The sequence below is a fragment of the Ranitomeya imitator genome, chromosome 3 (assembly GCF_032444005.1).
Source record: "Ranitomeya imitator isolate aRanImi1 chromosome 3, aRanImi1.pri, whole genome shotgun sequence".
Lineage (NCBI taxonomy): Eukaryota > Metazoa > Chordata > Amphibia > Anura > Dendrobatidae > Ranitomeya > Ranitomeya imitator.
In genome coordinates, this window is record NC_091284.1 from 812086871 (window position 1) to 812104059 (window position 17189).

Here is a 17189-nt window from a genome sequence, read left to right on the forward strand (position 1 = left end):
GAAAAGGAGCCTGCTGAAAACTCTTCTTAAAGGGAACCTGTCACCTGAATTTGGCGGGACCAGTTTTGGGTCATATGGGCGGAGTTTTCAGGTGTTTGATTCACCCTTTCCTTACCCGCCGGCTGCATGCTGGCCGAAATATTGGATTGAAGTTCATTCTCTGTCCTCCGTAGTACACGCCTGCGCAAAGCAAGATTACTAGTACAGGCGTGTACTACGGAGGACAGAGAATGAACTTCAATCCAATATTTCGGCCAGCATGCAGCCGGCGGGTAAGGAAAGGGTGAATCAAACACCTGAATACTCCGCCCATATGACCCAAAACTGGTCCCGCCAAATTCAGGTGACAGGTTCCCTTTAAAAAGACAGGAAGTCGAAAATTAACCCTGGTGACCAGTGTGAAGAATGCAAGATTACTAATGTGTTTTCATAATAAATATCTTGATAAGAAAATAAACATGTAAACCTGATGATCGCTTCCCTATAATTCAATCTTCGCCTCTGTCTTTTGGAATGACGGCACTTACCCTTTCTTTATATCTCACATTCTTTTCTTCAGCTTGTTTCACCTCGGCCAGTAACTCTTCGATCCGACTCTCCTTCATCTGAATTCTAGAATTTGAATTAATGTCATATCCGGATTAAAATCACTCCGCAACGTCACGTCGGAAAACTGCAAGTGCAATGGTGGAACTTAACGACCTTCATGGATGATGAACCAATGGTGGATCGCAACTTGCTACATCTGATGAGGCCTTTACTCATATAGAAGAGATGTGGTGAAATCAGGCGCTGTTTTTCGACCTGGCGTGATGATTAAATTGGTTCTTTTTATGTTGAGGGTATAAATATTTGGCCTCTTGTTTAACACTTTCTAAATGAACTAAAGGAAACCTGAGCTTCATCTGGGAGTAGAAATGGGTCATAAACAGCTGATTGTGCTCCAGATGAAGCACTAGAGGAGAAACAAAGAAAGAAAAGTGGCCGGGACGAGGATCGATGCATTGCTACAACGCCTGGACGACTCTGAACAAATTACTACAATAAAGAAGCAACTTCTAAGATCAACCAACATCTCATCTCCATGTGTAAAGTCCTGATGTCAGTACTATGGGCACGTGTCGGCGTACGGTGATAACAAACAAATATTTTCTACTGACAGTAGTTTTTGTCTGATTCATCAGTTGAAAAAAAAAATTGTAACATTTTTTCTCAAGCATATTCCTGTTTCCGGCTGGAGTCATGTATGCTTGATTTTTTATTATGCAAATTTTGCTAATTTGTAATGGAACATCCGATTTTTTGGCTCCAAAAAACTTTCAAAGACAAAAATAAAGAGATTTTTTTTTTTCTTATGAACCATTTTGAAGAATATGGAGCAAAAAACGTTAATGTAAATAATCCTGTTTTAATTAAAAATTCCCCTAATGATGGGCTGATAACGGAGTGTCTTGCTGCCCAGAGCTCCAGCAATCAGCGATAAGATGTGTGGGAACAAGGAAACAGGTGTTCCAAATCCCTACAGTGCCTCCACAGGAGAAATGAAGTATTACATATTTGTCATTAAAATGGGTTTGAAGATATTGAAGTATTGAAGGTACTTACCAAAAAGGAGGGACCCTAATGCAAAAAACTGTAACAAAACTCCCTACCTAGTATGCTAAGTCATTTATAATACTGAAGAATACATTTGTGGTAGAGGGGGGCCCGGGTATGACTGCTACCTCTGTACCCCTCGATCTACACCCCTGATACTCACTGATAAGCCAGAAGAGCTTCCGCAAATGTCATCTTGTCTTCCTGTGACTTTTTACTTTGCTTCTTTTTCTTGGATCCTTTCTTACCCTTCTTCTCACTCTTCCCCATGTTCTAATTTAACTTGAAAAAAATTAAGAAAACTTATATTTTTAAAGGAATACTACCATTTTATATTCTTTAGGGATCTGCAGCAGGGATTGCATGACATAATGATGCTACACGATCCCTGGGAGAGCCAGTGCTGACACTTCTGCTCACAATCCCTGGGAGAGCCAATGCCGTGGGCTACATAGAGTGATGCTATCATGGAGTACCTCAATAAAAATAATGTCATAATCCATCATCCACAAGTGTTTAGAAGGGATCGGTCCTATCAGATTAATCTGATCAGCTTCAATGAGGAGGTAAACTCTATACTGGACCACGGCGCCACATAAAAGTTTGGTTCATAAAGTGAGAGCAATGGGACTGAGGGAAATTATGTGCAGTTGGGATAAAAATTTGGCTCAGTGATAGGAACCAGGGTAGTTATTAATGGAACACACTCTGATTGGATCATAGTTAATAGTAGGGTACCACAGGGGTCAGTATTGGGCCATCTTCTTTTTAATATATTTATCGATTACTTTGTTGAGGCACACAGGGTAAAATGTCAAAAGGTGATACTAAACTATGCAAGGTAATCAACACAGAGGAGGATAATTTAATATTACAGAATGATTTATGTAAGCTGGAGGATTGGGCTGAGAAAAGGCAATTGAAGTAAAAAACATAAAAAAGTATGGTCATGTACTTGGGCTGAGTAAACAAAATGTCCAATTATTTACTAAATGGTAAAACACTGGGTAAACTGTCACTGAAAAAGTTTTGGGTGTATCAGTGGATGGCAACTCAACTTTAGTGGTTAGTGCCAGGCAGCTGCTGCAAAGGCAATAAAATTCTGGGATGCATTTTAAGAAGCACAGATGTTCATGACAAAAGCATAGTTTTGCCTCCATACAAGTCACTGGTGCTGCTAAAAATAGATACTTCGTACAATATTGGGCTTCAACGTGTAAGAAGAACAGACAGGGCTGCCACTAGAAATTTCAGGGCCCCACACTGGCAAAATTTCCGGGGCCCCCTTGAGACTCCGCCCAGGCTCCACCCCAGCCCCGCCTCCACGCTCAACCCCTCAAACTGTCCACAGTCCCACCACTCTTTCTTGGAAAAACTCCACTTCTCACCTATCACACATTAACAGTTCCCATCACCAGATCACACATATAGCCAGCAGCTTTTGTTTTGGCCAAAAGATTTTTTAAGCCACCAAAATGACAAGGTAGACACTTTTGGCCGGGCCCTACTCTACTGTAACCTATTAAATATTTGTTAAAATATGCAATACAATTTAGGTATATTTTTATTTATTTTTCAATTTTTAAAATGACCTATAATATCACATACAAGGGACAAATACCACAGCACCATGACCAGACACCATATCACCACAGTGACCTATAATACTATCTACAAGGCACAAATACCGCCACACCATGACCAGATGACATATTACCACCACAGTGATCAAATAATATCAAATACAAGGAACAAATACCACAACATCATGACCAGACCACATATTACCACCACATAGTGACTGAATACTACAATACTGATCAATAATTTAAAAAAAACCACAATACTATCACCATAAGTGCCAGTATTCACAGGAGATCTGTACTTAGTATGCAGTGTCTGTGTACAGGTAATACAGTGATCACCGGTGACATTATACACAGGACCTCTGTATATAGTATACAGTGTATAGTGTCAGTGTATAGGTAACACTGACTCACCAGTGACGTCTCTAGGTGAAGTCCTTCATCTTTCATCCAGCACAGACCGCCATCACTTCATCCAGCCAGGACTCGTCTCTGCAGGAAATAACACCGTTATCTCGAGTTCCACTTGCAGAACACATTACTTAATTTCCCCAACTTCTACATTACACCACATGAATAAGGCGACATAGTATCACTCTACACAGTAATAGGACCGCCCCCCCATTTAGAACAGTACACTCAAAAAATAAAATAAATACATCACTGCAGTAATAATATCCCTTAATTAGCCCCTATGGTAATAATATTCGCCATCCTAGCCCCCCGTGTGTCTCATTCCTGGCGTCAGCCATATGTTCTCCCATCCTGCCCTAATGAGTATCCATCCTGCTCCATATGTTCTCCCATCCTGCCCTAATGAGTATCCATCCTGCTCCATATGATCGCCCCATGTGATCTCTCCATCCGGCCCCATCTGTCTCCATCGTATCCATCCTGCCCCATCTGTCTCCAATCATGCCCGTATCACCATTCTGCCCCGTCTCCAATCATGCCCCCTGTGTCTCAATTCTGCCCCATCTGTCTCCTGTCATGCCCCAGTGTTTCCAGTCATGCCGCCATGTCTGTCATCCTGCCTCCTGTGTCTCCAATCATGCCCCGTTTCTCCATTCTGCCCCTGTGTCCAGCAATCTGCCCCTGTGTCCAGCAATCTGCCCCTGTGTCCAGCAATCTGCCCCTGTGTCCAGCAATCTGCCCCCCCTGTGTCCAGCTTTCTGCCCCTGCGTCCAGCAATCTGCCCCTGCGTCCAGCAATCTGCCCCTGTGTGCAACTTTCTGCCCGTGTCCAGCGTTCTGCCTGTGTCCAGCGTTCTGCCCCTGTGCGCAGCTTTCTGCCCCTGTGTCCAGCTTTTTGCCCCTGTATCCAGCTTTCTGCCCCTGTGTCCAGCTTTCTGTTCCCCCTGTGTCCAGGTTTCTTCCCCCCGTGTCCAGCTTTTTGCCCCTGTGTCCAGCTTTCTGCCCGTGTCCAGCTTTCTGCCCCCCCGTGTCCAGCTTTCTGCCCCCCCTGTGTCCAGCTTTTTGCCCTCCATGTGTCCAGCTTTCTGCCCCTCTGTGTCCAGCTTTCTGCCCCTGTGTCCAGCAATCTGCCCCTGTGTCCAGCAATCTGCCCCTGTGTCCAGCAATCTGCCCCCCCTGTGTCCAGCTTTCTGCCCCTGCGTCCAGCAATCTGCCCCTGCGTCCAGCAATCTGCCCCTGTGTGCAACTTTCTGCCCGTGTCCAGCGTTCTGCCTGTGTCCAGCGTTCTGCCCCTGTGCGCAGCTTTCTGCCCCTGTGCCCAGCTTTCTGCCCCTGTGCCCAGCTTACTGCCCTGGGCCCCCCCGGGTCGCCGCTCTCAATAAAAAAAAAAAAAAACAAGTTCTGCTTACCTGCCGCGCTCCTGCTCTCTCCACGCAGCTGAAGCGTGCACTCGCCTGCGACTGACAATGACGTCAGACGCCGGCGACCTGCACGCTGCAGCTGGCGTCTGTTAACTATTGACGTGCGGGCGCGGGCCCGCACGTCAATAGCGTTAAACAGCTGCAGCGCCGGCCGCCGCTAAGGGCCCGGTGAGCAGGTAAAAGGGGGCCCGATGCGGGCCCCCTCTGCTCACCGGGCCCCATACGCCAGTCACGGCCCTGATGGCGGCCCTGAGAACAGAGATGAACGGGTGCAGAAAAGAGCAACTAAGGTTATTAAGGGAATGGGTGACTGCAGGAGATGGGTTATCAGACTTGTGGTTATTCAGTTTGGAAAAACTACGGCTTAGAGGTGATCTCATTACAATGTACAAATATATGAAAGGTCAGTGCAGAGATCTGTAAAATTATAGTTTTACCCATAGGCCTGCAACGGTAACAAAGGGGAATCCTCTACGTCTAGAAGAAAGAAAGTTTAATCCTCATCAGAGGCAGGGATTCTTTACTGTACAAGCAGTGAGACTATGGATTCTATGCTGTACGAGCAGTGAGACTATGGATTCTTTACTGTATGAGCTGTGAGACTATGAATTCTTTACTGCACGAGCAGTGAGACTATGGATTCTTTACTGTATGAGCAGTGAGACTATGGATTCTTTACTGTATGAGCAGTGAGACTATGGATTCTTTACTGTACGAGCAATGAGACTATGGATTCTTTACTGGATGAGTAGTGAGACTATGGATTCTTTACTGTATGAGCAGTGAGACTATGGATTCTTTACAGTATGAGCAGTGAGACTATGGATTATTTACTGTATGAGCAGTGAGACTATGCATGCTTTACTCTGAGCAGTGAGACTATGGATTCTTTACTGTATGAGCAGTGAGACTATGGATTCTTTACTGTATGAGCAGTGAGACTATGGATTCTTTACTGTATGAGCAGTGAGACTATGGATTATTTACTGTACAGCAGTGAGACTATGGATTCTTTACTGTATGAGCAGTGAGACTATGGATTCTTTACTGTATGAGCAGTGAGACTATGGATTCTTTACTGTATTAGTAGTGAGACTATGGATTCTTTACTGTATGAGCAGTGAGACTATGGATTCTTTACTGTACGAGCAGTGAGACTATGGATTCTTTACTGTATGAGCAGTGAGACTATGGATTCTTTACTGTACAGCAGTGAGACTATGGATTCTTTACTGTACGAGCAGTGAGACTATGGATTCTTTACTGTATGAGCAGTGAGACTATGGATTCTTTACTGTATTAGTAGTGAGACTATGGATTCTTTACTGTATGAGCAGTGAGTCTGTGGATTCTTTACTGTACGAGCAGTGAGACTATGAATTCTTTACTGTATGAGCTGTGAGACTTAATTCTTTACTGTACGAGCAGTGAGACTATTGATTCTTTACTGTATGAGCAGTGAGACTATGGATTCTTTACTGTGCGAGCAGTGAGACTATGGATTCTTTACTGTACGAGCAGTGAGACTATGGATTCTTTACTGTACAAGTAGTGAGACACTGGATTCTTTACTGTTCGAGCAGTGAGACTATGAATTCTATACTGTATGAGAAGTGAGACTGGATTCTTTACTCTACGAGCAGTGAGACTATGAATTCTATACTGTATGAGAAGTGAGACTGGATTCTTTACTGTACAACCAGATAGACTATGGATTCTTTACTGTACGAGCAGAGAGACTATGGATTCTTTACTGTACAAGCAGTGAGACTATGGATTCTTTACGAGCAGTGAGACTATGGATTCTTTACTGTACGAGCAGTGAGACTATGGAACTCTCTGCCACATGATGGTGTAAAATTCAAGCGAGAGTTGGATACAATTTTTTAAAAAATATATTATTACAGGTTATAGGCACTAGATTCTGTGATGTGACATTGATCCAGGGAACTAGTCTGATTGCGTATGTGCAGGGCCGCCATCAGGGCATTACTGCCCTGACTTGCATATGGGGCTCGGTGGGCAGAGGGGACCCGCATCGGGCCCTGTCTCATCTGCTCACCGGGCCCCCCCTACAGGTGCTGCGGCACCCTATTGACGGAGGCTGGCAGCTGACTTGATTGTCATTGTCAGCCGCCGGCAAGTGCGTGCTTCACCTGCGTGGAGAGAGTGAGCTTCGCCCACCGCAGGAGCGCGGCCAGGTAAGAACTCGTGTTTTTTGCTTTTTTTTGAGAGCGGCGATCCAGGGGGCCCCGGGGCAGAATGCTGGACATGCTGGGGCAGAGATGCTGGACACACTGGGGCAGAATGCTGGATACACTGGGGCAGAACTGCTGGACACGCTGGGGCAGAGATGCTGGACACGCTGGGGCAGAGATGCTGGACACGCTGGGGCAGAAATGCTGGACACGCTGGGGCAGACATGCTGGACACGCTGGGGCAGAGATGCTGGACACGCTGGGGCAGAGATGCTGGACACGCTGGGGCAGAGATGCTGGACACGCTGGGGCAGAGATGCTGGACACACTGGGGCAGAGATGTAGGACACGCTGGGGCAGAGATGCTGGACACGCTGGGGCAGAGATGCTGGACACAGTGGGGCAGAAATGCTGGACACGCTGGGGCAGAGATGCTGGACACGCTGGGGCAGAAATGCTGGACACGCTGGGGCAGAGATGCTGGACACGCTGGGGCAGAGATGCTGGACACGCTGGGGCAGAGATGCTGGACACAAGGGGCAGAATGCTGGAGACACTGGGGGCAGAAATGCTGGACACACTGGGGCAGAGATGCTGGACATTGGGAGCAGAGATGCTGGACATTGGGGGCAGAGATGCTGGACAGTGGGGGCAGAGATGCTGGACACACAGGGGCAGAATGCTGGAGACACTGGGGGCAGAGATGCTGGAGACACTGGGGGCAGAAATGCTGGAGACACTGGGGGCAAAATGGAGACACGGGGCAGAATGAAAGACATGGGGACATGATTGGAGACAGATCATGCAGGATCATGGGGCAGGATGGATGCGATGGCGACAGATGGGGCAGGATGGGGAGATCATATGGGGCAGGATGGGGAGATCATATGGGGCGATCATATGGGGCAGGATGGAGAGATCATATGGGGCAGAATGGATACTCATGAGGGCAGGATGCGAGAACATATGGCTGGATACAGGAATGAGGCACACGGGGGCGAGGATGGGGGATATTATTACCATAGGGGCTATTAAGGGATATTATTACTGCAGTGACGTATTTATTTTATTTTTTGAGTATACTGTTTTAAATGGGGGGCGGTCCTGTTACTGTGAAGAGTGATACTATGTCGCCTCTTTTTCTTCATGTGGTGTAATGTAGAAGTTGGGAAAAATTAAGTAATGTGTTCTACAAGCGGAGTTCGAGATAACTGTGTTATTTCCTGCAGAGACGAGTCCTGGCTGGAAGAAGTGACGGCGGTCCGTGCTGGATGAAAGTGGTCATGGTGCGGTGGTATTTGTCCCTTGTATGTGCTATTTGGTCACTATGTGGTAATAATATGGTGTCTGGTCATGGTGCGGTGGTATTTGTTCCTTGCATGTGCTATTTGATCACTTTGTGGTAATAATATGGTGTCTGGTCATGGTGCGGTGGTATTTGTTCCTTGCATGTTCTATTTGATCACTTTGTGGTAATAATATGGTGTCTGGTCATGGTGCGATGGTATTTGTCCCTTGTATGTGCTATTTGATCACTTTGTGGTAATAATATGGTGTATGGTCATGGTTCGGTGGTATTTGTCCCTTGTATGTGCTATTTGGTCACTATGTGGTAATAATATGGTGTCTGGTCATGATGTGGTGGTGTTTGTTCCTTGTATGTGATGTTATTCGATCACTGTGGTGGTAATATGTGGTCTTGACATGGTGCGGTGGTATTTGTTCCTTGTATGTGATATTATTTGTCATTTTAAAAATTGAAAAATAAATAAAAATATACCTAAATTATATTGCATATTTTCACAAATATTTAATAGGTTACAGCAGAGTAGGGCCCGGCCAAAAGTGTCTACCGTGTTATGGTGGCAGCTTAGAAAATCTTTTGGCCAAAACAAAAGCTGCTGGCTATATGTGTGATCTGGTGATGGGAACTGTTAATGAGAGTGGTGGGACTGTGGACAGTTCGAGGGGTGGAGCGTGGAGGCGGGGCTGGGGTGGAGCCTGGGCAGAGTCTCAAGGGGGCCCCGAAAAATTTGCCAGTATGGGGCCCCGAAATTTCTAGTGGCAGCCCTGCGTATGTGGAGTCAGGAAGACCTTTTTAACCCTCAAGATTTACATTCATATCATAGGCGAAATTCGCTGCAGCAGTAGAGCCATGGTCAGCAGTGTGTGATTGTAATCTAAATATGATGGATGTAGATTATATAATCCAACGAAAATGCAAAATAACTCACAACACCTGCAACAATTCCATCCCGAGTGCTCGGCAGTCAGAGCAAGTGTAGAAGCATAAATTGCAGTTAAGAAGAATTCTTTATTGCTCAGTTCATAGATCTATGAATAAGGAATCTACTTCCGAAACGCGTTACTATGTATCCGTGTCTAAACAGATGGATTAAGCAATAAAGAATTCTTTTAAGGAGGAATAAGTGCCGGCTTTTTTCGACAGATTATATAATATTACAAGAAGGGTAAAAATAAAGCAAAAAATCCCAGGATTCCGCCCGGATCCTACATCTTGGCTGGAACTAAAGGCGCAGTAAACAGCTGGATCTGGGTACTTATTGAATCTTGACTTGAGGGACAGCATCTCCTGATGAAAACTCCCTCCTGGCTCTTATCCCGAGAGGAAAATGTGTCGTCATCGGAGGAAGAATCACTTCATTTATGAGCTGAAATAGGACTGGGTTCTGTTTGGTGATTTCTGTTGTGGATGAAGAACAGCTGAGTAGACAGGAAGGGAAGGTCTCGGCCAAAAAAAATTCATTATCCTCAGATTTTATACTCGGCGTGAAAGCAAAGCCTTGTAACAGGTCCTGAATTACTGGGGGATTCGTATGGTACACGGGAAACTCCGCATCAAACGGGCCCATTCATAAAAGTCTAAATACAGAAAGGACAGAAACAACGCAACTCACAACATAAACTGTAGCATCAGCTGCACAATTATATACGTTCATCTGTGCGCAACCCCAGAGCCAACATCAAAGATACAGTGCATTACTGCAGGGCCGGATCCAGGATTTCATGGGCCCTGGGCGAAAGAGTCCCGGTGGGCCCCTTGAACACATACCACAATTCATAATGTACGGATACGGCAGAGAAATAAAGGTATAGTACAATGCCAAAGATTTCACCTACTTCTTACATTACATGAGTGATATCTATTGTACATTCTACATTAGCTCAGAAACCAGACAGTATAGTCCTCTATACAGAATAATGAGCCCCATATATTGCCCCATACAGTATAATGGCCCAATATAGTGCTCCATACAGTATAATTGGCACCACATAGTCCTCTGTACAGAATAATGAGCCCCATATATTGCCCCATACAGTATAATGGCCCCATATAGTGCTCCATACAGTATAATTGGCACCACATAGTGCCCTATAGAGAATAATGAGCCCCATATTGCTCCAAACAGAATAATGGGCCCAATATTATGCTCCATACAGAATAATGAGCCTCATATAATGCTCCATACAGTATAATGGGCACCACAGAGTGCTCCATACAGAATGAGCAGCATATATTGCTCCATACGGAATTGACCCCATATAATGCTCCATACAGTATAGTGAGCCACATATAATTCTCCATACAGTATATGATCGGCCCCATACAGTATACTGAGTCCCATATATTGCTCCATACAGAATGGGCCCCATATACTCCTTACAGAATGGGTCCCATATAATGCTCCAAAAATAATTGGCCCCATAAGATGCTCCATGTATAATGGGCCCCATATAATGCTCCATATATAATTGGCCATATAAAATGCTCCATATATAATTCGTCCCATAAGATTCTTCATATATTATTGGCCCCATATACTGCTCCATATTAAATCGGCCCCATATAATGCTCCCCATAGAATTGGCCCCATAAGATGCTCCCTATATTATTGGCCCCATAAGATACTCCCTATAGAATTGGCCCCATATAATGCTCCATATATGGGCCCCTTCTGATGGTCCCCATATATTGCTCCAAATATTAAAAAAAAATTAAATACTCACCTCTCGCTGCTTGTCATTGCTCTGCTCTGGACTCCTCAACGTCAGCGTCTTCCTGCTCTCTGTGCTGCGACTGCTCAGGCAGAGGGTGCGCACTGGTGACGTCATCGCGCCCTCTGACCTGAACGTCACAGTCAGAGGATGGAAAAAGTGATTTAACGGTGTCCACGGTAAATAGCAGAAGAAACGTTTCGGTCCTATAGCCGGACCTTCATCAGTCACAATATTTGATCGTGAACGGAAGCTAGTGGACCTGAAAGATAAGGAGTATAAGTCCGGCGGTATTGCCTACTGATATATATATGTATAGAGCCTGCGTGTCCTGGTCAGTGGAGGATGCGGTCTTCACCACAAGTCTGTGCGGTGGATACCACGTCCTCCACTGACCAGGACACGCAGGCTCTATACCACAGAGGGCAATACCGCCGGACTTATCCCACTGAGACACTGGGACACTGGCTGTGTCCACCTACAGTTAGGGCCAGAAATATTTGGACAGTGACACAAGTTTTGTTATTTTAGCTGTTTACAAATACTTGTTCAGAAATACAATTATATATATAATATGGGCTGAAAGTGCACACTCCCAGCTGCAATATGATAGTGTCCACATCCAAATCGGAGAAAGGGTTTAGGAATCATAGCTCTGTAATGCATAGCGTCCTCTTTTTCAAGGGACCAAAAGTAATTGGACAATGGACTCTAAGGGCTGCAATTAACTCTGAAGGCGTCTCCCTCGTTAACCTGTAATCAATGAAGTAGTTAAAAGGTCAGGGGTGGATTCCAGGTGTGTGGTTTTGCATTTGGAAGCTGTTGCTGTGAGCAGACAACATGCGGTCAAAGGAACTCTCAATTGAGGTGAAGCAGAACATCCTGAGGCTGAAAAAAAAGAAAAAATCCATCAGAGAGATAGCAGACATGCTTGGAGTAGCAAAATCAACAGTTGGGTACATTCTGAGAAAAAAGGAATTGACTGGTGAGCTTGGGAACTCAAAAAGGCCTGGGCGTCCACGGATGACAACAGTGGTGGATGATCGCCGCATACTTAATTTGGTGAAGAAGAACCCGTTCACAACATCAACTGAAGTCCAGAACACTCTCAGTGAAGTAGGTGTATCTGTCTCTAAGTCAACAGTAAAGAGAAGACTCCATGACAGTAAATACAAAGGGTTCACATCTAGATGCAAACCATTCATCAATACCAAAAATAGACAGGCCAGAGTTAAATTTGCAGAAAAACACCTCAAGAAGCCAGCTCAGTTCTGGAAAAGTATTCTATGGACAGATGAGACAAAGATCAACCTGTACCAGAATGATGGGAAGAAAAAAGTTTGGAGAAGAAAGGGAACGGCACATGATCCAAGGCACACCACATCCTCTGTAAAACATGGTGGAGGCAACGTGATGGCATGGGCATGCATGGCTTTCAATGGCACTGGGTCACTTGTGTTTATTGATGACATAAGAGCAGACAAGAGTAGCCGGATGAATTCTGAAGTGTACCCGGATATACTTTCAGCCCAGATTCAGCCAAATGCTGCAAAGTTGATTGGACGGCGCTTCATAGTACAGATGGACAATGACCCCAAGCATACAGCCAAAGCTACCCAGGAGTTCATGAGTGCCAAAAAGTGGAACATTCTGCAATGGCCAAGTCAATCTCCAGATCTAAACCCAATTGAGCATGCATTTCACTTGCTGAAATCCAGACTTAAGACGGAAAGACCCACAAACAAGCAAGACCTGAAGGCTGCGGCTGTAAAGGCCTGGCAAAGCATTAAGAAGGAGGAAACCCAGCGTTTGGTGATGTCCATGGGTTCCAGACTTAAGGCAGTGATTGCCTCCAAAGGATTTGCAACAAAATATTGAAAATAAAAATATTTTGTTTGGGTTATGTTTATTTGTCCAATTACTTTTGACCTCCTAAAATGTGGAGTGTTTGTAAAGAAATGTGTACAATTCCTACATTTTCTATCAGATATTTTTGTTCAACCCTTCAAATTAAACGTTACAATCTGCACTTGAATTCTGTTGTAGAGGTTTCATTTCAAATCCAATGTGGTGGCATGCAGAGCCCAACTCGCGAAAATTGTGTCACTGTCCAAATATTTCTGGCCCTAACTGTATATCTATGACCTTAATGAAAACCCATAATCTTTCGGGTCCACTAGCTTCCGTTCACGATCAAATATTGTGACTGATGAAGATCCGGCTATAGGACCGAAACGTTTCTCCTGTTATTTACCGTGGACACCATTAAATCACTTTATCTGATTAAGCTAAGTCTGAGTGCCGAGTTTATTGCTATTATTCATGGTATTGGAACCTACTCTGGCACCTCTCTAACGGCTGTGCACGCGTGTATTCCTATATAGTCAGAGGATGGAAGACGCTGCAACGCTGGAACCGGGAGAGGTAAGTATCGCAAGAGCCGGGGCCCGACAGGCGGGGGGTCCACTCGCAGGGGTCGGCACTATAGCGCGCCAGTGTCCCCGACGGCGAGTGGGCCCCCTGCCTGCTCAGGGTCCCGGCACTTGCCCAGGTGCGCTGGGTGCTGACGCCGGCCCTGCATTACTGCAATCAGAACATCAAGGCAGCAGCAGAAATCTGTTTACACAGGGAGCAGTATTATAGTAGTTATATTCTTGTACATAGGGGGCAGTATTATAGTAGCTATATTCTTGTACATAGGGGGCAGTATTATAGTAGTTATATTCTTGTACATAGGGGCAGTATTATAGTAGCTATATTCTTGTACATAGGGGGCAGTATTATAGTAGTTATATTCTTGTACATAGGGGCAGTATTATAGTAGCTATATTCTTGTACATAGGAGCAGTATTATAGTAGTTATATTCTTGTATATAGGAGCAGCATTATAGTAGTTATATTCTTGTACATAGGGGGCAGTATTATAGTAGTTATATTCTTGTACATAGGGGCAGTATTATAGTAGTTATATTCTTGTACATAGGGGCAGTATTATAGTAGTTATATTCCTGTACATAGAGGCAGTATTATAGTAGTTATATTCTTGTACATAGGGGCAGTATTATAGTAGCTATATTCTTGTACATAGGGGCAGTATTATAGTAGTTATATTCTTGTACATAGGGGGCAGTATTATAGTAGTTATATTCTTGTACATAGGGGCAGTATTATAGTAGTTATATTCTTGTACATAGGGGCAGTATTATAGTAGCTATATTCTTGTACATAGAGGCAGTATTATAGTAGTTATATTCTTGTACATAGGGGCAGTATTATAGTAGCTATATTCTTGTACATAGGGGGCAGTATTATAGCAGTTATATTCTTGTACATAGGAGCAGTATTATAGTAGTTATATTCTTGTACATAGGGGCAGTATTATAGCAGTTATATTCTTGTACATAGGAGCAGTATTATAGTAGTTATATTCTTGTACATAGGGGCAGTATTATAATAGTTATATTCCTGTACATAGAGGCAGTCAGGGCCGTATTTAGAGTTTCTGCTGCCCTAGGCACTTTTAGTGCTGCCTCCCCCTTTGGTGAGTATGACACTATCGGCAGTGACTTTGGCAAAAATCGCTGATGTGAAAGTCGCCTTTTGCAGCAGATCCGACAGTTTTTCCGCATCTGCCGCGTAATGGATCACTTAGGGCAACACTGCGTTCGGCCTCATTCATTCCCTATGGGACTTACAGACATGTGCGGCTCTTGCGGTTTTGCCGCCATCCGGCAAATGCGGTACTTGCAGCAATGAGAAAAAACACTACTAGCAGTGTTTTATGTATCATCGTAAGTGCAAAACCGCAATTGCCGCACATGTTCGCAAGTAGCCATCATTACCTGTCCCTGCACCTTGCTAGCTCATCCCTATCCAACCCTCCCTGACCTAAAACTACACTATAAAGCTTCAGAAAAGCAATTTATTAACTGCCATATTCCTATGATAATGAGGGCTCTAGGCTACGGCGTAGACTGGGACGGGCAGTCTCCGGGTCTCCATCCTCTCTGTGCACACCCTCAGTCCCTGCCTCACTGCCTGTGCACAGACCTCCCTCCACCGCACCCGGTAATCACCGCTCGCAGTAGCATACCAGCAGAGGTGTATCTAGGGTTTCTGGCACCCGGGGAAAGAATTCATTTTGGTGCCCCCCCTCCGCCAAGGACATATGTGATTTGCACACTCAGTCATGTGCCCACGAGCTCCTCTCCCTAATGCTCTCAATGTTCAGTGAAAAACTAAGAGAAGCAGAAGAGAAGCTCGATGTCGCAGGACCATAAGAGTATGTGTCCACGTTCAGGATTGCATCAGGATTTGGTCAGGATTTTTCATCAGTATTTGTAGCCAAAACCAGGAGTGGAACAATTAGAGGAAAACTATAATAGAACCATATGCTCCACTTCTGTATTTATCACCCACTCCTGGTTTTGGCTACAAATACTGATGTAAAATACTGACCAAATCCTGATGCAATCCTGAACGTGGACACACACCCTAAGTCTGAAAAATCGCATATGAGTGACGTGTCCATGTGACGACTACTGGAACTTGCAGAGCTGAATCCTGACATCGCAGCTTCTGAATTCTCACAACGCATGCACTGCACTTTTAGGATTCTCCCTTGCCGGTGGACGGTCATGTCAGCACAAGTATGTGATTTGTAGACTTCTGACCACATTCTGACTAGATGTGCCCGGCCTCGCTCAGTTCATTTTCATTGACGGAGGTCACGCATGTCTAGTCAGCACGTGATCGCATTAATGTAAATCCCCAGCATGAGAGAATCCTGACAGCGTGCAGTGTGCACTGTGAGAATTCAGAAGTCTGCAGTCACAAAGAATGACTGCAGACTCATCACAAGCCTGGACATCCCCTTTAAAAGGGACTCTGTCACCTGAATTTGGAGGGAACAATTTTCAGCCATAGGGGCGGGGCTTTCGGGTGTTTGATTCACCCTTTCCTTACCCGCTGGCTGCATGCTGGCTGCAATATTGGATTGAAGCTCATTCTCTGTCCTCCATAGTACACGCCTGCGCAAGGCAAGATTGCAGATTGTGCAGGTACAGTATGTACTACGGAGGACAGAGAATGAGCTTCAATCCAATATTGCAGCCAGCATGCAGCCAGCGGGTATGGAAAGGGTGAATCAAACACCCGAAAACCCCACCCCTATGGCTGAAAATTGTTCCCTCCAAATTCAGGTGACAGTGTCCCTTTAAATCTCCTAACATATATAAAAACATGAGAGTTAGCATCACAAATAACATTTACATCCAGGTACCTGATAGATGACGTCGCCTCTGGAGCCGTTCTCCTTTTCTTCATCTTGTCCAGATCCCATGATGAGTTTTCTCATCCACAGCCGTCTCTGCAGACTTCCATCTTCGCCGCTCTTTTGCAGAAAGTCTCCACATGACGCCCTTAAAGATACAAGTGTCATTATAATGCTCCCAAATAAAAAATTGCCCCTCACTATATTGTCTGCACAAAGTATGACCCCCACACTGTCCCTCTTATGGTACATGCTCTTCACACTGTCCTCTCCTTTCTATACCAGTCCCCTCTTCACACTGTCCTCTCACACTGTGTCCCCCTTATAGGGCCCAGTATTTATACTCCATATTTATACTCCATCCTCCCACACTGCGTTCATGCCTCCCCCATCCTCCCACCCTGCGTTCATGGCTCCCCCATCCTTCTCCCCTGCAAGCATGGCTCCCCCATCCTCCCACTCTGCGTTCATGGCTCCCCATCCTTCTCCCCTGCGTTCATGGCTCCCCCATCCTTCTCCCCTGCGTTCATGGCTCCCCCATCCTCCCACTCTGCGTTCATGGCTCCCCCATCCTCCCACTCTGCGTTCATGGCTCCCCCATCCTCCCACTCTGCGTTCATGGCTCCCCATCCTTCTCCCCTGCGTTCATGGCTCCCCATCCTTCTCCCCTGTATGCACGGCTCCCC

General features: G+C 45.3%; 1 protein-coding gene across 2 annotated transcripts in view; it reads right to left on the reverse strand.

The window, feature by feature from the left end:
* Positions 1-17189, reverse strand: part of CCDC83 (coiled-coil domain containing 83) — a 45839-nt gene that overhangs the window by 20901 nt on the left and 7749 nt on the right. The window contains exons 1-3 of one of the 2 annotated variants that reach the window (XM_069759295.1): positions 3597-3674; positions 1760-1878; positions 528-612 (exon numbers count right to left, since the gene is read on the reverse strand). In XM_069759295.1, coding sequence (XP_069615396.1) covers positions 528-612; positions 1760-1866 — 192 coding nt within the window. In that variant the 5' untranslated portion in view covers positions 1867-1878; positions 3597-3674. Of the gene's footprint in view, positions 1-527; positions 613-1759; positions 1879-3596; positions 3675-17189 lie in introns of those variants that run through there. The other variant, XM_069759294.1, reaches the window with a different exon arrangement.